The sequence below is a fragment of the Lingula anatina genome, chromosome 3, assembly GCF_051362555.1.
Source record: "Lingula anatina isolate TDL-2025a chromosome 3, LinAna3.0, whole genome shotgun sequence".
NCBI lineage: Eukaryota > Metazoa > Brachiopoda > Lingulata > Lingulida > Lingulidae > Lingula > Lingula anatina.
In genome coordinates this window covers 28,229,657-28,250,394 of record NC_141769.1, presented here as the reverse complement: position 1 = coordinate 28,250,394, position 20,738 = coordinate 28,229,657, and the positions used below count along the sequence as shown (strand labels likewise).

The following is a 20,738-nucleotide window of genomic DNA, read 5'->3' as shown; positions in this document are numbered from 1 at the left end:
CGACAAATTTTAAAGGGTCTCTGAATAACGTATACTGGTACACTATGTTTAGTGTGTATACCTCTTTTAAAGTTAAAGTTACTCTTCGCGTGATTTACCAGCCAAAATTTTTCTCGGGGAGTAAAGAATAATTTTCCCGGACTCAAAAACATCGATCGACCCTTTCCAGCACTTGGATACGATGTCTCCTTTTTTTTAACTTAAACTTCATAAGTAGTTCCTAATGACTGGACACCGTTTTAAAACGATAAAGCATTAATGACCTTTACCTTCATGACAAATAACACATCTAGAACCATCAGAGAATAGGTACCATATTGCCCAGCGTGGCAAACAACAACAACGAAACATATATAATAATATTTATTTTATTTTTCAGATAACAAAGGATACGAAAACAGTGTTGTGTATAAAATCTATACTAATGCAGGCAGCTTTAATACATCTCACAAAAGGTATATTTTCTGCCTTGTTAAATGTGACAAAAAAATGCACCACAAATAATGGTCCTAAACCTGTAGAATTGCAGCAAAAATATCCTGCAAAAAATTATACCTACAAATTCAAATGTAAACCGAACCCCCATACTTACATTTAAATAACCATCGAGAACTCTCGGTCACTTTATATAAACAGTCTACAGTGCATGAACAGTGAATTTTATGTACTCAAATCATCCTGGTATCTCAGACTTCTTTCATTTATAAACATATCTAAGAATTATATATACTGCTCATTATTCCTTTCTTTTAATTTCAAACTTCTATCTATCTATGTATCTATACTTAGCAAAATTTTTGGCTTTTATCAAACTGTTGCTGCAAATTTGTAAGGAAGAATTTAACCATGCAAATGAGGTACTGTTTCAAATTTGATAAGATGCGAAGAATTCTCACAAACTTAAAATTCCTTGCAAATTTGCATCAATTTACAGCTACAATCGTTTTCTTGCAAACTATTTAGTTTGCAGCATATTTCCTGCATATTTGCTGCATATTTTTCATTTTCCTAAGGGATTATCTATTTATCTATCCCCATACGCGCACGTTTATAGACAGGTCAAGGCGGATTAAAACATGGCACGGTACATTGAGACTAAGTAGTGCTAAACAGGTCTTAATGAAAACGTCCTCACTAGATCCCTATCCACTATAATATCTTACAGCTGGTTAGAAATTTGCTTACAAAAAAGTAACAAGGAAAACTTCTCATATATAGAAAATCTCATATATGTACACAGTACATAGGGCACTATGTCTTGAGCGCATGGCACCCTTTGTTGAACCCATTGCAGATTGTGTTCTATCTTTGTACTCTGAAGAGAACAGTTAAGGGCGTTGCAGCGCGAAATATTCTCCTAGATGCCTAAAGAGCTGGACTTGTCTTGTAGTAACGTGTCATTTTTGGGGTCCTTCGGCGACTGCTTTGGTATGAGGGCTATGGCATGTGCTGGATCTGATAAACCGGACCCCCTGCTGAAAAAATATGGAAAATTATGCAAATGTGACGTAACGGTAAATATCCCCTATGACATTTGTAAAAATACAGTTTGTTCTTTTATTATGGACAGCTTTGTCACTAGAGAGGGAGAATAAAAGAAGGAGAAGGAGAAAGAGAGAGATGCTTTGAAATCCTTACGTTGGTTTCACACCAAAAACATTAGCATCCATTAATGTCTCTGGGAGTTGCTTGTTGCGAGTCTCTGGCAGAAATAGGGAGCTTACTCCAGCAACCAATGCCAATACGCCAAATATTGTCCATGGTATTGTGTTCCCAAGTTGTGCGTTTCTTCCAAATTCTTCCTGATAAAAGACAGTTGTAATTTCAGTAGAAAGGCCATATTTACCCCGCATAGCTGCAAATACTGCATCGGACTCCATGTTTCATGTTTCTCTGTTTCTCTCTGTTAAATCGCCTAATGGTGAAAATGCTGTATACAAGTTTCAGAAATAGAAAGTACAATGTGCACTAAAATCGGATGAAAAAAGTGACATTCTTGTATGTTACACGCAATTATAACAAAAAATCGTCTTGAAATTTTCAACAATTTCGCTTTTCTCACGAAGGTAATCCATATCCAGACCTGTTCAAGACTGCAATCTATATATCCCGTTTCCGTGTTACTAAAACCCAACTTTACCTTTACAAATGAATTCTACCAGTCTCCATCTCCGTTATTTACATATACAACAGTGACTTTAACACTCGCAACATTAAACTCGAATGAGGATATAATAAGCATTTGTCAACGGTTTTCTACTAGTTGTGCCTTGGTTGATAAGGGTATAGTCCGTAAACTTCCATGACAATGAAATTTCTGCTAGATCTAAAGCACATTGTAAATTTACAAATTAGACTACTTGAGCCTTTTAAATGCTATGGTTTTTTTTTTAATAAACTCATAATTATCAAAATGTTGTGAATTACCATGGTAATTCAAAAAAATTAAAAATGAAAAATACGTACCACTATCAGCGGTGCAAACACGGCGCCCAACCGACCACTCACGTTGCATATGCCTACCACAAAATTTCTGAGGGGCGTCGGGGAAAATTCCCCACACCACATATAGAAAATACCGAACGCTACGGTGATTCCAGTTCTGCCAACCATAAAGAGAGAGGTTTGAGCAACGTCTGTTGACAGTAACCCTGAAATATGAGGCGTGGAGAAAATATGTCAATCTTAATTCCGTGTCCGGAAACGTTTTCATAGTTATTAGAACACTTTGAAAGAGGAACAGTATTTTTGTGACAGTTCTAAAAATTGTTTATAAATAAAAAAATATGTACATTCAAGTTTATATACATGTATATTTCCAATTAGTATTCTTATCTATGAATATCTCAGTACTGACAATTTCCTAATAAGAACATAGGTCTCCATTTTATGCTAAATTATGATGTTCATTTTCCATTCAATATTGCACATACTAGTATAGTAAACATTACTCATATTCAAACCAATTTTCTGCCATTACCTTTTTTAGCATAGAGCTCGACAAATATAGTGGAGATCATAGCAACTCCGGCGACCATCATGCTAATAGCATGCGGCCATCTTCTTCCCAGTTTATTGATGACGAAACAAATGCAGTAAGCCGGGTATTCAGTAAAGGCTGTGAGGAAATAATTCACAAAGAGATCCCCGGCCAGTGTTCCTGGATTTAGGATGAGACCGTAGTATACCAAAGTTATGACAAAACTGAAAATGAAAAAAGTAAATTTCACACTTCAATAGATCCGTCAAATCAGCAGCCGACAGGGAGAGAAACCGAGTGTCCGCATTTCCCAAAAGAAAACACGAATACTTAGATTTCCGTCTTCTTCTGTCCATTTTGCCCTAGAATTTTTATTGTTCTCGATCTTCATTTATTGATAGATTGATGCCTACGACAAAAAAAAAACTGCTTAACTACATGTATATATAGGGGTAAACACTGTCATCCTTGTTATTGATCATAGTGGTAAAATCAAGTTATAATACCTTTCACACACTAATGCTAAACCTACAAAACAAACATTCCAAGCAAAGTCCGTAGAAGGAGCCTTGGAGTCTTTCGCATCTCCAGCGGGCTCACATATTCCGTTTTCTCGAGTGTTTTCTCGTCAAAAATCGTGGCAGGAAGGGTTTTCTTGTTCACCTTGGCGGCCCAGCGTAAGATTTTCTCTGCCCTCTCTGTGTGACCTCTTGTTAGTAACCAACGAGGAGATTCTGGTATGAGCCTACACGAAAAGAATCAGAAAAAGCCATCAGGTCGTAAAAACAAGCCGAATAACTAATGTATTTTTTTAAATTCTGTATGTAGGGTCCACAACATCAGAGAAGTAGAACTGAACGTAATTTGTCAAGATGTGTTAAGGCGTTTAAGGAGAATATATTGATGCCATCCATCTATTATATGATTCATATGCCTTCAGTGTTCTAATAATTTGCAGGCGCGTTTTGTTCGTCCCAAACCATAAGGTAGAGTTGAAGATGCGTAACTGGTCATCATATGATGGATTATTTTACGAGATTATACTCACCACCATAAAAAAATATACAAGAAGGAAGGGACAGATACAGCGAGTTGAAGATATCGCCAGTCCCGTATGCCGTAAGCAAGAGGTGTCAGAAGTACCAAGCCTGTACAGAAGGCAAATTCTGGAGCTAAACCTGCCACCATACGTTTACTTGGGCCCACAAGTTCCAAGGCTGAAATAAATAAATAAATAAATAAATAAATAAATAAATAAATAAATAAATAAATAAATTGTCAATAAAAAACCTTCAGTCCAAGAGCTATCTTTAGGGTTCGGATTTAAACATTATGAAATGATACCTTTAAAATGGTCTTTAAAATATTAAACATATGGGATAGGCCTATGATCAAAACAGTTAAAGCATTGGTTAATACAAGAGGAAATACGCTGCATTAAAGAGATAACGAAGGCATTATTTGTTTTATTTACCGAGCACCAGCGCCGATGCGAATATGTTGGGACTGGCCAATCCAACCAAAAACCTGAAGACGGCAAAAGCAGTGTAATTTGGAGAGAAAGCAGCACCCACTCCCGCTCCTGCATGGAGAAGACAGGATACGAGAAGTACAGGCTTACGACCACAGCTGAAATAAATAGGTATTATATCTTAGTATGAAGGTTAGAACACTTTTCACTTTATAAAAAAAAATCATTTAATGTTTTTTTGTTTTTTTTTTTTTGTATTCTTATATAATTAAATTAAAAAATAGTTGGCGTGCTAATTCTTAATATAACAATTTGCTCCATGGATTTTAAATTATTTTAAAATCATTTACTTCAATTTCAAACTTAAAAAGCTACGTGTACTGTACATGTAGGTTTTCCTACGTAACGGGAACGAGCCATTGCGCATGCACTAATGCGGGCACTCAAAAATGAAAAAAAGAAATCCTAAAAAAGGAGTTTAAAATACTTTAAGAGTGATATATCAGCTTACTAGTCAGCTAAAATTCCTCCAATTATAGATCCTACGAGAACAGCACTCAAAAAGATGACTTGGATACTACGGACCTTGAATGAGTTCTTGCACACCAACTGAAAGTATACAGTTAACCATTGGAATATGAGTATATGAGAGGTGTAAAGATGGACAAAGTGCTGGGAGAGGCAGAAGAATATAATTGGCATAGCATTGTTGAACAAAACCACTCAATCATAAATAATCTTCCTCGGATGTGAATTAAATTGTAGTTCTATATAATTCGGTGTTTTAAATTTGCTCGAGTGTCATATTTGGTCTGAATATTGTACAAAGCTACTTATCTTTCCCAGTGTACTCAATTCTTATAACAATAAAAACTCATCAAAAGGCGCCGGTTTGTGAGTAGGAAAAAATTTGACTTGGATGGAAAATTTTGGATAGGATACATTGAACCCATGTGCATATTCAGAACAATTCCATGCACATGTACACGAGGCTTAATGTGTGCAAATACTCACGTCCATTGGGAATGTCTTCGAGAAGACCGATGTGTCATACACCCAAGTGTCGCATTCAGCTAACGTTTTGTTCCCGTAGTCGGTTTGCCGGTAGTAGCTACATCAGGGGTAATCCTAGAGAGGGGTGAGAAACGTCCATTGTTCTCGTCAGCGAGGCTGGCTTTTTTCAGGGTATGTACGCACAGACAGAAAACTAAGTATTGTGGGAACGTTACTAATGAAGCCACTGGTAGTACTAGTAGATATCAGCCTGTAGTCTTGAACAAGCGCCTCGATGACGAGTGAACAGTTGTCAAAAACAAAAGACCCAGGTGTGGTAGTTCGACTACTGTTCATGCGTGCCGCAAAGACCAAACCTAATTGCTCCTCAAGGTCACAAAACAATATCCGGTACTGACGGCTAGGCTCGTCTTAATCATATAAGTAGCGCGTTTCCACCGCCTGGCTACATTTGTCGTAGCCGCCATCTTTGTCATTGATTGGGATAGTAAGGTTCACCAGATCCTCGTGCCATGAGTTTTGTACGAGGTAAGTATCATTCACCAATGCCGGAAGACTGCACCTAAAAGAGGACACGTGTATCTCTATGTTATATAATTAAATTTAAATTGCACCTTTTTTGCCACGAAACCGAACCAAAGGCCACCATATGGTTTCAAATAGTACAACTTGCAGAAATACCAAAAGACATCCTTTCATATCATATTAATATAAATTAAAAATGGGTATAATGGAGTAGCTAACACTATCTATCTGAAATGCAAATGTATTCGGTATAGGCCAGGTTTAAATGTAGGATTTAGGTAAAATACTACTGTACAATTGTTATTCCCCCCCCCCCCCCCCCCCCTTTGTTTTAAGTTATACAATAAACAAGCCTGGCTTCTGTACTGTCAAACTCTCCAATGTGCTCTACTATCTCGCCGAACTTCATTTCTGTTTTCTCAATTTCTTCTCCATTTACTAGAGCGGAGATGCACACCTCTGGCCTAACGTTCTGCGTTATATTAATGCTATGTGTATTACCTTCGACCTATAATTCTCTTTTGCTGAATTGCAAATGCACATGTAACCGGACATTTTTATATCTTTAGGCATAATAATTTATGGTGACAAGAAAGCACAAGTGGCACTAATAGATTCCTGATGTTACATAAAGTGGTGTGATGGCGAGTAAATGTTCTTTTGGGAGTACGCCACCTGGTGTTACCTCCACCTTAAACTATAGCCTACGATTTCGGAATGATTTTAATTAAAATTTGATCAAAATCAATTTGTTTATCGTTTTGAAAAACATTAAATCTCTCTCTTTTTCTCTCTCCGGGGGATAAGTCGGTTTTATTCATTAGTTGATTGTTTTTTATTATTATAGTTAATAATATCATTATTTATGTTTAGTTTTATTAAATGTAACCACTTTTTACTCTCAGTGCCATAAGACAGGCAATTAAGACACTAATATATAGCTGCTTATCAATTTATATTTGTCGACGAGAGACAATTGATGCAATGTCATATATGCTGTTATTGTCCTTTGGATGCAATGGCAAGAATTTTAACATGTACTTCACACATTAACTGAACGTGTCATCAACCTTAAAGTTTATCATTTTATAGTTTGAATTTAAATTCCGTTGGTCGTCAACCGTGATGAAGGTTCCTTTGGCACAATTACTGCCGCTTGTGATTTAATTGGCTAAGCAATGGCATAAAACCTGTGCTTGGGCGGAATAAAAAGATATCTTGAGGATCATTAAATTATATTGCCTTTTCTAGTTGTCATATGTATTTGTGTCATAGCACGAAAGACCTTATTCTTTGTTTTCAGACAAATACATTATATTTTATGCCTTGGTAATAGTGGTATAAACATATGTATGCAGAGATGAACAACGCGGGTCTTTTTGGTGTATACCGTATGTGTGAAAAGGCGACACGTAATCATTGCCGAGGAATGCATGGTGTTCTGTTCCGTTTTCAAATAACCTAACTGACATTCAGGTTTCCCCTCCCTCTCTCTCTCTCTCTCTCTCTCTCTCCTTGTACCCCCCCCCCCCCAAAAAAAAATAAAATAAATAAATAAAAATAAATAAAATAAAATAACGCCTCCTATGCCCAGGTAGCCATCACACATTATAGCGTGGTAGAAACGTGGTCGCAGCGTGGTACCAGAAAATTTACTGAGATTTGTATATCGAACCGGTATGTCCATGTGCACCTACATATACATGTAGCGGCGAGAGTGTGCTTAAGCACGTGTGTATATTTGCAATTATTTAATTTAATCGTCTCACCTGTGGTCTGGGGTCTCCTGCAGAAACACCACCACAACGATCTGCAAGGCGACACTAATTTGTGGGATACAAAGCAGGGACAAAATCCTTGCCTGACTCCTGCCAAACTCTCCAATGTGTTCTAGTATCTCGTCGAACTTCATTTTTGGTTTTCTTCGGTGGTTAGTTTATTCTCCTTTTGCCTAGAGCGGTGGTACCACCTCTGGTATAACGTTCTGTGTTATATTACAGTGTAATTCGGCGTGTAGTACAGTGTGTTCTATAGGATAAATAAGATAACACATCTGATTACTGCTCACTATGCCATTCAGGTGTAGCCAAGGTCTCCGTATCTCGAAAGGTTCGCTATGTTGCGCACGAGCGTTAGTGTCTCGATTCCATAGCCCCGTATCTCGAAACAGAATCGGTTATGGAATCGAGACACTAACGCTCGTGCGCAACATAGCGAACCTTTCGAGATACGGAGCCCAGGAATGTACTAACTCATGTGACTCTCAGTCTGGGTAACATCCATCTCCACTCAGTCCTAAGATACTCAGACCATGCACGCTCAGACCAGACTCACTGAAAACCGGTGGCGCGATCCGATCAACCGTTGAATTAGATGGATCCCTCGGTGCTGCGTCTGGTAGTTGGGTAGACCTGGATTTGTTATGTGTATTTGTGACATAGCTCTAATGATCCTCTTATTTGTTTTCAGACAAATATAATTTTATGACTTGATTATAAAGGTTAAAAGGTATGCAAAGAAAAACTACGTGGACGACGTTGGTGTGTGTGCGCGCGCGCGCGCGTGTGTGTGTGTGTGTGTGCAAGGACGACACGTAGCCTACATGGTTATCCATTCTTTGTTCCAATAGGCTAAACTAACATACACGTCTCTCTCTTTTCTCTCTCTCTCTCTCTCTTCTTGTTTCCCAGAAAACACACCTACTGAGTATTCCCGGTAGGACCACGTGGCTATATGTGTCACATAACAGCGCCGCAGCAACGCGGTTGTCACGCGGCACCAAAATTTGCTGAGATTTTTTAGCATGTCCTGCTACATGCAGCTGCGAGAATATGTTAGAGCACGTGTTTATATTTACAGTTATTTCATTAAATCGTCTCACCTGTAGTCAGGAGTCTCCTGCATAAACACCACCACAACGATCTGCAAGGCGACACTGATTTGTGGGATACAAAGCAGGCACAAAACCCAAGCCTGACTCCTGCCAAACTCTCCAATGTGCTCCAGTATCTCGTCAAACTTCATTTTTGTTTTCAGTTTCTAATGCGGTGATCTTTGTTATATGTATCCGGTGTACAGTACAGTGTCATGCGACCTCAACGCTAATTTATAAGTTCCCGGTTTGTTTACAGTGCACGCAGTTACCGATTACGTGTATGCAAACCTGATTAACCGCTCAACATTGTGGTTTTCTGATGGTTATGTCCACTTGAGTATAATGCCTTAAGTCCCCTTTATGTCTCCTCCACCTCAGTGTACCACAAACTTTTATAGTCTCATTCATAGCAAGAAAGAAGGCAACAAGGAATATTGTTTGTTCGTGATTTGGCCAAACCAGGCCGCTTTTATTATAAAACCCCTCTATCGTAATCGTTTTAACAATAATAACAATGTAGCAAATTGTTGCCTGTATTAAATGTTATGGCCTTAGGGATAAAAATTATATATCAAATATTCAATAAGACTCATCATCCTAAAAATTATGATGCGACGAGTCAGCAAAAGTTATTATTTACCAACAATTTTGCACAAATTTCATTTGTGGGGTTGCAAAGAGGCCCCCACTATGCTTGAAGTTGTGCAGAATCTGTCACTGTACGCTTCAACAGATCGAGTGAACTGCTGGAAAGTTCTCATAGAGGTAAAATGAAATTTTTTGAACTGAAGATTTCAGTTGCAGATTTGAGATAACTTGTAGCTTAATTGTATCATGCGCGTGAACAGAATGAATCAAGCAAAATGAGGCCAGGCAGTGATGCCCCATGGTATAAGTAGCAACATGTGCCTCAAAGGAGATTACCCCTTAGGGCACAATTGAGCATGTGCAGAATGCACATGTGCATAAATAAGCTCTGGAGATTGTTGTCGCCATAAAATGTCGTTTGACTACGCCAAACTTTCCTTTAGGCTGGAAGGCGGCTTTTGTGTATCCCTTCTACGACCAAAATATGTGGCCTGGAGACTCAGTGGTCGCCAAAGGAAGAAAACCTTGTATTGGTGTAAATGCTTCCTTGAACGACCAAATCTCGATTTTTTCCTGAAGAACAACGAGTGGCCTGTGCGTCCACTGAGCGACTTAATTGTCTGCCTTCCCTGTGCGTCCTCTGTGCGACCTACGGTGTCCAACACCGATAACAGGAGGTGCAGGTGACCCGTGAACGATGTTTGAGCAACCATTGAGCATCCCTTTTCCGTTCTCTGTATCACTGTCGGCAACCAGTGGCAAGCAATTGTCGACCATTCTACAATTTTTCTGCCTGTGGGACCGATCAAAGTCTGTTGGACGTCCTTTGGCGACTGCTGGGCTACCCACAGTGCTTGGATATATTGCGTCTCTTTTTATATTTATCATCGCTTGTAACCAGGTCAGCCAATTAAGAACATCTTAATATTGGTAATAAACTTCGTTCGCACACTGCAGTAATGCAAGGTCTGCATACAGTGATGAGAAGCCTTTGTACAAAAAAGGTGAAAGTATCATTTTGACCATTTTTTTTTTTTTTTTGCGAGGTGCTAACATCATTTTGAGATCGTCACTTTCATCATTTTGAGAGAAAAGTATTTTCTGCAAAGTCGTTTTATAATTTTGCATGTCGAGTTTATCGTTTTGAGATACCGACATGCTTTGCGCGAGATGACGCAATGCCAGGGGTCGTCTCATAACAAACGGTGGGAAAAGAAACTAACGCATCCAGGACTGGTTCCCTGACTGGTTCCTTTATTTCATGTGATATTTTAATTCGAATAGTTTATTCTAATTCATTTTTACTATAACCTTTTGGTTGTTATGTTTTAACAAACTATTTATTATATTATTGTATACAACAATCAATCCGTTAACAAAAAAAAAAAAATTACTCTGCATAAACTGCGATAATAAATGTAACTTGAACGCAGCACTAAAAAGGTTGAACCTGGGTTCTTCTGCATGTTAAGTAGGCATGATCACCACTGCACTAAGAACCCTTTTCTTTAGCACATTTTTTTGGCGATTGAATCTGTACAATATTGATATTAATAAATATACCCATTGTCCACAATACTGGTTCTGTCCGGTTTTGAGCTGGGATCTTCTGCGTGTAAAGCAATAAAAAACAAAGAAAAAATTTTAAAACTTTTTAAAAATACAAATGTCTCTGTGTTGTATAGGCCTACATTAAAATGTTTTCTGTCTAAATTTTTAAAACAAAGGACGTGGATGTCACTCTCCATTTCTATTTTAAATCTATGCGTAAAGATTCTCACGGTGTAAATTCAAAATAACAGAAATTGTGATTGGTATGCAGGGTACAGAAAAAGAGTACTGTTAACTACAATATGTCTATCTCAGAAATCGATGTAATGGTTATTACAACGGCTATTGTTAGAGTAGCTGTATTACCAGTGTCATACATAGCACTCTCTCTAAGAAACCAAATACCGCCATTTCGTGTCCAGTAAGCCTATGAAGCACTTAGCTCATCTTTAAACACTGTCAAGCATACCTGTATATCTCTTGACAACACTGTTTGCATTTAGTTAGTCGTATCGTAACCATTATATCGAATAGGTGAGTAACGCGTATTTGCGTGGAATAACAATATTGTTATATTGATCTCTCCCGGGAATATTTGAATTTGTGCGGATGTGTTCCCAAATGCAGGTGTATATATATATTCAGCGCCGAGTGTTTAATGATTGTATTCGGAATATACTCGAGTTTTAATCCGTATTAGGCAATAGAGCGTCTATCGATATTAAGAGAAATTCCATCACATCACATGTGGTAGGAAGCAGAGAGACTCGCAAGAAGGAACTAGTTTTTTAGAATAGTTTCATTTTTTTGCTGCGCAGACTCACATTTGCGAAGTCTGTCACTTCTCAATTTAACATCAGAATTAAGTGCGGGATTTAATACACAAACAAGTACGCACGTGGTTGCATAGGAAGCTGGGCAACATAATATACCATCAACACGAGCGTGTGCATATACGTAGTTAACTCTGATTAATAAGGACTGTGTTCTGATCTCTTGGTGTAAACGACACTCAAAATGGGAAAAGGAGAAGGCGAGTCTCTTGAGACAGAATTTGCATCCGGTACCACCTGCCATGGCTTTAACCGCCTGGCCGTTGCTAAGAAATGGCCTCATCGGGCGTTCTGGACAGTGGCCATTCTCTGGGGATTTGGGATGACCACCTGGATGATTTCCAGTCGGATTGAAGTTTATTTTAAGTACGAGACAAGCACAGAAATCAGAGTGGAAGAGAAATATGCGCTCGAGTTTCCCGCGGTGACGTTTTGCAATTTTAACAAGTAAGTGTGCTGTATGTAACCGATAGTCTATGAGGGTTGTGTTAGCCTAAAAAGTAGTTCATAATCTCTTGCCGACCAAGAAGTACGTTCATTTTCGTCGTCACGCTCTCATTTTTTTCTCCGATAGTATGGCGACCAACAATCAAGGTGTAATAAATATTTTCCTTAATGAGTTTGAAAGATATACATTGTGATTACAATGGTAAGCTTGTAATCATAAAATGTACGTGACAGTCCACTAATCTTGGTATATGCTCGCACAGGTAAGTCAATATTATATGGGTCATGTTTAAACAAAACACACAAGTATGGCAATGCGTATAGTAACTACTCTTTGTATTTACAATCATGCGACTGAATAAAAACCTCTAGTGCATTCTGTTTGAACAAGAGAATTGTTCTTGATCACAAATCTTTCTATAAGAAAGGTAAACATACCGACAGTATTAATGACTGTTGTTTAAATAAGAATAATATTACACAGCTGCATTTTGGGAAATGATATTTATTTCACAGCATATCAGAATTGATTCAGTGGCAAAATGATACCGAAAGAGTCATAAATTATGTAGGCAGTTATTCAAAACTAAAGACATTTTCACCGTCGAGCGTTATATTTTAACTTTATAGCTGTAACGGTATCACTTACTAAAGTAACCCCCATGACAGAGAATCCTGTTCTTATATAATTGTATAATACATATGAGCCCAGTCCTGGTTTTGGACTACTCATGTCACACTTACCCTCACCTGTAAATTTCTAACGGACTCGGGACGAGACATCCAGTTTTACGTACCCTAAGTAGCTTGAATATGACAAGTGATGTTAAAAGACCTATTCACATGTGTTAATATAATGTGAAAAAAAAAAAAACGATGCCTTCGGTTACTTTCATTCATATTAATATCAAAAAAGCTTTCAAAACGCGCGTGCGTGCGTGCGTGTACCAGTGAGGAAAGCAAAAGGGGGGAGGGGAGATTCCTTGATTGTCATACCCAGACATTTTATGTGCTAAGGGTTGTTTAATAGGTAGGCTCTTCTATTTTAGGCTCTCCTTTCCACTTGAGTTTGATTAAATTACACGTTCATTCAAGCCAAAGTGACACAATATTGACATTGTAACCCATCGATTCTGCATTTTGTTTTTAATTCGTTAGAGCTTTTATTGGACTTTAAGTACTCTGAAACTGATGATGGCTGTTCTTAACTGGTGAAATATTGACATTGAGCTCAATTGTCTCTATATATTTGTACCCGGATCTCGAGTCGCTTTATTTAGTCAACACATTTTTACTGAATTAAATCAGGACGAACAGTCTTCTGTGTCCCTTCCGTCCTGATTAGTAAAAGGTTTATTATTAAACCAACACAAAATATAGGCTGATTAGGTTGTAGAACTGCTTTTATTTTTGCCAAAGCCCAAGTAAGATTTGTACGATTTCTCTTTACATTTTGAACACGAAATAAAGATGTTAATCTGAAATAGTTAAAAAAAAGTATTCAACTTTCAGAGTATGAGGAGATTGTATAAATAATCAATTTTAGAAGAAACTCTAAAAAATGAATTTGAATGAAACAGTTAACAAAAATCGGTTGATGTACATTTCCCTGATTTGACCTGATTTAAAACTGAATTTTTACACTAGATAAAAATATTACCCATTCGTTTATTAATACACCTCTTGTTTTCAATAATTTATATTTCACTATATATAGAAAAAGAGAAGAAACGCTCGCTTCGACGAAACACTGGTATCTAAACAGAGTGAAAAATCGTCAATGATGGCAAATAGCATTAATTAAAGCTGTCCTTGTACAAGTTCCTGGATACGTAAGTGCAAATACAACAAATCCTGCAAAGAACATAAATTAATTAATAGACAGGGTTTAATTGATGTTTGAGGCAGCAACAATAGGTTGAGGTTGAGCTGTAAGTTCATTTCTCTGTCGCTTATATAACTATCGACAAAATATGCTTCATAATGTAGGCCTATTTATTTTAGATATATAATTTATTTTATCAATATCAATGCGGGTGGATGACTAGACTGGTCATAATATATATAAAATACCTGTGACTGGTCTGCCCATTGTGCCGTATGCACATATCTTCATACTTTTGGAATAGTAGAATGATCTAAGATATTGTTTTAACAGTTAAAACTGTACAAGTTATCCATCACCATTAAAAAATTAGAATGTCAATAGCGCATGTCATCCTGCTGGTTTAGGAAGTGATCTTTGTAATATAAGTCATGAAATTCGAGTTATAATATTAAATCGCTTCTCTACCTTTTGAAAAGCGATTCGTCATCAAACCATGGCCATAACTAGAATAATTGTTGTCTGAACTTAATACCTATTTATTTATTTATTTATTTATTTATTTATTTTTATTTATTTATCACTTGTGTAATTATCTACTTAAGATACAGAAGATCCGCCATGACGGCGTTAGACTGGTATATTTATGCTAACTCTAAACTGGCGGAGAAATATGCTTTTGAGGCAGATTATGATCCGGAAGCCACAGCCGCATTAAGGGCAGCGTTTGAAGGGTTTGAGGCCAATCTAACGGCAACATACCCAGGTATAAATATTTATAAATTGTTTCTTTTTTACTAATCCTGCGTAATTTTTACTTGTATTTCTTAAGAATGCTAGCATGCTAAATGACAGTTAAATTAGTCAATTAATTAGTCAATTTCGAATAACTATCCACCAATTTGCCCGTCTATTTATTTATCAATTTATCTATATTTTATTTCATTCTGAAACATAAATATATTTATCCTACTTATTTATTCATTTATGTCACACAGTCTATCTAAATATCCTTCGACCCCATTCTCAAAGACACCATCAGTCTACGGGGGACTCTCGCTAATTGCAATCAGCTTAACTGAATGACATGCCTCCTCTTGATTCCAACGTAAGCCTTTTTTGTATTCTACTTAATGCTAGGAGGAGGCGTGCCATTCAATGAAGCTGATTGCAGTCAGCGAGAGTCCCTGCGGAGTTGGGTCGTCCGATGGTGTCTAGATGGGGACTTATATTGGCCTTTGATAAGCCGCAGACATCAATTTACTTTGACATTTTAAACATTTTCATACAAGACATATTCTTTTTAGGAGGTTTTGACTTCGGGAATTTCACTAGAAATATAGGTTGGGAACTCAACAATGAAACGATGCCAGTATGTCTCTTTCGAATGAAACAGTGTTTTCCAGAGGTACATTCTTCTTGTTAGTAACAAAAAAAAAAAAAAAAAAAAAAAAAAAAAAAAAAGAGAGAGAGAGAGAGAGAGAGAGAGAGAGAGAGAGAGAGAGAAAACCGTTTAAACCCATTCTTTCCATTTTTGTATTTGTCTCAGTCCCCTTTTTATCAAATATTTAATTATTGATTTGTAACCAATATCACCAATTTTTGTTTTCTTTGGAAACGTTTGTTTAAGTTCCATAGAAACGAAATGTTAAATTATTTTTAAGCAAAGATAGTTATAACATTAAAAATGGACGTCTTGTGTATGAAATATAAACAATCGTTTCTTAACTCGTGCCGCGTTTTTTTTCTATTTGGGCACGTTAAAATTTCTGCCATTATTACACAAGAGACACCAAAACATATTTCAATCTAAATCATTTGATTATGCTACTACATATTTCGTATTAAATTTGTATAACACGAATGAAGCACATATCTGTCGGTCTTTTTCAGAATTTTACCCACGTATTTCAATCAGAGTATGGCAACTGTTACACGTTCAACTCTCATCATGATGAAGACAGTCTGTCGCTTCAACAAACCAGACCAGGGTCACAGCAAGGATTGTATATACTGTTTGATATTCAGCAGGTATTGTACCACGTTCTTCTTTAAAATTGGCACACATGTATTAATAAAAGTTACCAGTTATCAGTATACTAGTTTTTTGTGTCTATTTACAGATACACACTAGTATACTGTTACACTTTTATTTATGTTGGTGCTTAGATTCGTTGTTTTATATTCACTTAATCATATGTGTCTGTGCATATATTTGCTGGGAATAATGGAATATTTCAAATACTACAGATATGCTATTTTGCCCAATTTAACAAAAAGATCGCTACAGTGTAAATCTGACACCCGTTTCACAAATATTCCAAATTTTTGACTAAAAGTCTGGTTTTCTGAGATTTAGCCGTCTTAATTTCATAGTTAATCTTAAAGGGGCTTATGCCCTCGTCTCCTTGCCTATGAATTTCGGCGGTTGCCCAAAATTGTAAGGCAATGGCATATGGTTCTTTTCTTCCAATATTCAAGTACCGTTGGGCAAGCATACAGTGAAACGTTATTTTATCCATTATTGAATTTAGATACAGAGACCTCCTTTACAACAGAACTTTTGCCCCAAAAATTGCTCTAAAATTTATGTCCAAAATTTGAGTCTACTAGCTAGCCTATTTTCATCCCATATAAATCAATTGTGGGCCAATAAATTGAAGAATGCACCCATTTTATGCCAGGAAAGACGTGATAATGTTTCAGATCAAACTATATTCATCTTGAACTGAGCTAGACCAATTTTCCAGTTAAAACTATTTTGTCATGCCGGCCTCTAAAGTCGGTCAATAAATATTAAGAATATGACCATGAAACAATATTTCCAGGCCGAATACACCGAACTTTTAAATTTGAATGGCGCACTGGGCGTGGGTATTGCCTTTCAAATACATAGCTGGTACGAAAGACCCAATGTGGCACAGCACGGTCTTGGTGCAGGTATCGGTACAGCCGCCTTAGTGAGCATGCATCAAAATGAGGTAAGCCAATGGTTGGAATCTTAAGACATGTACGTCCATAACGATTAAGCATATCCAAAACGGTGTTGAAAAAAATGACGGCTTTGTGCATGATATGCCAGTTTCCAACTTTAAATGACGCAGTCGTATTTCTAACAGTTTGTGTGCTTTTGTTGTTACTGTGCCTTATGAAACGCGTGCCAAATGCAGATGCACGTGCACTACTGTTTGCTAACTTGTTATTTTCTATTTATTATCAGCTTCAGAATTTGGCTCATCCGTGGGGGAATTGCAGTAACGACCGAACCCTTAAACACTTTTCCAGATATAGTAGAAGTGGGTGTGAGGTCGAATGCTACCTAGAAAAAATCTTAGAATTATGTGGATGTAAGCCATTTGCCTATCCTGGTATGTATTCGTGAACACCTACAGTATGTGTATTAGAAACGAAAAAGTTGATGACTGAGTCATGTAATTTTGATTAAATTATGATTGATAAGATTATCCTGAATGGCATTTTAGTATTTAGCTCATTCAAGGTAAAATGTTCCTTGGGTAAAGAGATTGTAGAATAATGTCGGTAACTCCGACTTTTGTATGTTAAGCTGGTTGTTGTTCGGTACTATCAGCTGTATGAAACATTTGATTCTCATGGCTTGTCTTATTTGTCATTCATAACACAAAATATATTGACCCGTATTATTGTCTCATTTAAAACAACGTATGAACTAAATGGTGAAAGTGATTTTGCGTTAGTTAAAACCTGAAATCCAATCCCATATGTTCCTAATTTACACAAAGGGTCCTATGTATTCTTGCAGGCAATGCAGTTAATTGCAATCCCGTTGACCAAGTGCTTTGTGCAGACCCTACCATTTGTAAGTAATAGTATTTATAAGCATATCATGCGTCTATATTAAAACAAGGCATACGTATATTACATACATGTTTATAGCCGAGTTCATATATAGTCAGCATAGGCACAATATGTGTATGCTGCCGTACATGTGCATACACGCATGCAAGTGTTATCTAAATTTACAACACATAGCTGACCGCCTTTTACTGTTGCTTTGCCGTAAGTTTGCCGGTTCATGCCACAGCTTATTTTCAGTTAACCTTGTTTTCAGTTAAAGTTGCCTCCAATTTCCAAAAAGAGTGTGGTGCTCGGTGCCCAGAAGCCTGTCAAATTATTGAATACCCCCCAACAGTGAGTTACGCACCGTTTCCAAACTATTACATGGCGCAAGAACTGGCCACTATGTATGGAACCAATGCAAATTATGCAAGGTACGATTTTTAAATAAAACATTGATATATAATTGCATTAAACTGATAAATCGCGAGAGCATTTTAAAATCACACATAACGGATATACAGTATAAATACAAGTACCAGTATATCACTCATATAAAATTTGGATATTGGCGTGAATGGACTAAGTACGAGAACTTGTGGCTGTGTGACATCAGAGATTAATGCATCGGGTAATGCCAAAGGTACCGCCACATGTTTGACAAGTAGGCACAGTACTGTGTACTGGATGTGAAGTGCTTTGTCAATGATTATGCTATGACCAGATGTGTTATGTGTGTTTTCTGTTCGTTTTTAAGTGAAAATTTGGTCGGTTTGAGTATATATTACGAAGATCTGAACAACCGTCTGACCAAGAAAAACCCAGCGATGACGCCATCTGGTTTGCTCAGTAAGTTGGTATTTTATTTTGATATTTCTACAAAATAAAGCCAATATGGAGGAAACGTGCAAATAACAATAGGATTTGATTTTTCTTAGGCGCAATGAACCGTAGCTATAGATTTTCAAAGATAATTTTAGGAACTCCTTCATATGCTCAAACCATTAGCTGTACAATATACATGTATACAAATTCAATAACTAATACAAAGCTAGAACCCGTCTGTACGGAAACGCATTTACACTACTGTATGTAGACAAATGTAACATTTGATTTATGTATATACTAAAAAAACATTTGAAATGGTTTCTCTCGATTTCAGGTGACATAGGAGGACAGTTGGGATTGTTTATTGGCATGAGTACACTGACCCTAATGGAATTCGGTGAATACATTATTTTCAAGATAATCCAGTGCTGCAGAAAAAGAAAGCCAAAGACTTCCCAAAGTAAAGGTGTGGCGAATAATGTTAAAGTTAACGGTTAGTGACTGTTTACACTTCACATATAAATATTATATTTTTGGCGGATTAGATTTGGATTAAATTAATCAATTGAGTTTGGAGATAAATGAAAAATATAGTTTTTAGGAGGTTACCATGTTGTACAAGTCGGACGCTTACTGCATAATATCGGATCGGAAAATTTGCCCCTGTAAACCAATTTAATGATTGCCAATAATAGAATGGATCTATGTTCTGTAAAAAGCAAAAGGTTTTTAAAAAGATTGGAAGCTTTAACCCACGGTCTGTCAATACTGGTTAGAAATATGGAGTGACTGTTTCAGGTATAGGTTGAGATTTTAAGCAAAATAGATTTTTACAATGACTGTGAAACAGTTTACAGCCTTACTATACGACAACTTCATCTGCTGCGTGTAAACCAATTGTATTTTGCAGAATCCGGCATGTGAAATGGACTCTTCGTACCTGTAGAGGAATGACTACCCTCATCATCAACGTTGAGACGGTTGGTTTCTAATCACAGTTCAATCACACGAAGGGCGGCTTTAGTACAGTTTACCACTTGAGAAAACGTCCATCCCGATTGGAATCGATCATCACACAACGTGATGTTTTGAAGATTGCAATACCAATACAAGTTGCGACTCGATTTTTATATTTAAAATCCATTTCCTTGTACATTTGTCCTGCTACAATTCGTCATAATGTGGATATTGATGGTGTGGTGCTGTTCATTTTAACCATGATAGACTGGTATTGAGTGATTACTGTTTTGGAGAATAGTCATTCGGTTCTTACTAATAGCAATTTTGTTAAATTTGAATGCTTTTGACAGGTAAGGTTCTGGACATTCTGAACATTTTGTGCATTTAACAATCGTCATGTTAATGGCACGAATAAAACTTTATCGAACAGGTTTCTATAGTTAAGTGGAAATCACATACGCACGAATAAACCGTGACAAGCAGGCTTTTGAAGTGTATGGTTTATGACAGCTGCTTCAAAACCTTGCAGAACCATTTTAACACACATCTGGCAGAGCCAGTATTTTGGACTATTGTTATCTTTCTCATTAACATTCACGTTGTTCAGTCTTCAATACCCATGTATGTTGTATAGAAAAAGGGTTTTATACTGGTCATCACGGTCTGCTTTACACACAGAAGGATCCAGGTTCGAAATCTGTCAGAACCAACCCGCACGAAAATGCAGTAGTATCGAAGTAGCAAAAAAGCATTAACGCAGTAGTGGTGTGGAGCATATTTGCAATAGAAATGCGGCATAGCCTACTGCAATTCTACTCCAAAAAGTACATAGGTTTGTACAGAGAGGAGCATTAATGCAGTAGATTAGCAGCATGATAGAAGCATGTTTCAAATATGCTAATTAGCTCCCAAATCGAAGCAGATTTGAAGCATGTTTGCAGTATGATTGCAGTAGTCTACTGCGCTGGAGTATCTACTGCGTTTTCTTGCGGAACGTTTTGGACTATTGATATCTTTATTATTAG

The 20,738-nt window shown here is 37.1% G+C and overlaps 2 protein-coding genes across 7 annotated transcripts; one reads left to right on the top strand and one right to left on the bottom strand.

The window, feature by feature from the left end:
- Nucleotides 1-350: 350 nt before the first annotated feature.
- LOC106164875 (organic cation transporter protein) lies at nucleotides 351-9,112 on the bottom strand. Of its 3 annotated transcripts, none has more exons than XM_087008962.1 (11): nucleotides 8,872-9,112; nucleotides 5,917-6,027; nucleotides 5,468-5,568; nucleotides 4,963-5,068; nucleotides 4,455-4,609; nucleotides 4,029-4,197; nucleotides 3,513-3,725; nucleotides 2,981-3,204; nucleotides 2,467-2,651; nucleotides 1,639-1,802; nucleotides 351-1,475 (listed from the first exon to the last, which is right to left on the bottom strand). In XM_087008962.1, exons 1-11 carry the CDS (start codon nucleotides 9,012-9,014, stop codon nucleotides 1,358-1,360), a joined length of 1,689 nt encoding a protein of 562 aa, XP_086865088.1. In that variant the 5' UTR covers nucleotides 9,015-9,112; the 3' UTR covers nucleotides 351-1,357. The 3 variants fall into 3 exon arrangements, with proteins under 3 accessions (XP_086865088.1, XP_086865089.1, XP_086865087.1); XM_087008963.1 differs by lacking the exon at nucleotides 8,872-9,112 and adding an exon at nucleotides 7,760-8,065 and having other exon boundaries at nucleotides 4,963-5,060; nucleotides 5,466-5,568; XM_087008961.1 differs by lacking the exon at nucleotides 8,872-9,112 and adding an exon at nucleotides 7,760-8,065.
- Nucleotides 5,916-20,145, top strand: LOC106167923 (bile acid-sensitive ion channel). 4 transcript variants are annotated; one of them, XM_013546819.2, is made up of 12 exons: nucleotides 12,145-12,284; nucleotides 14,002-14,116; nucleotides 14,715-14,875; nucleotides 15,417-15,517; nucleotides 16,003-16,140; nucleotides 16,938-17,090; nucleotides 17,330-17,477; nucleotides 17,891-17,947; nucleotides 18,200-18,359; nucleotides 18,683-18,774; nucleotides 19,088-19,246; nucleotides 19,664-20,145. In XM_013546819.2, exons 3-12 carry the CDS (start codon nucleotides 14,731-14,733, stop codon nucleotides 19,675-19,677), a joined length of 1,167 nt encoding a protein of 388 aa, XP_013402273.2. In that variant the 5' UTR covers nucleotides 12,145-12,284; nucleotides 14,002-14,116; nucleotides 14,715-14,730; the 3' UTR covers nucleotides 19,678-20,145. The 4 variants fall into 4 exon arrangements, with proteins under 4 accessions (XP_086865091.1, XP_013402272.2, XP_013402271.2 ...); XM_087008965.1 differs by lacking the exons at nucleotides 12,145-12,284; nucleotides 14,002-14,116 and adding an exon at nucleotides 5,916-5,993; XM_013546818.2 differs by lacking the exon at nucleotides 14,002-14,116 and having other exon boundaries at nucleotides 11,361-12,284; nucleotides 19,088-19,219.
- The last annotated feature ends 593 nt before the right edge of the window (nucleotides 20,146-20,738 follow it).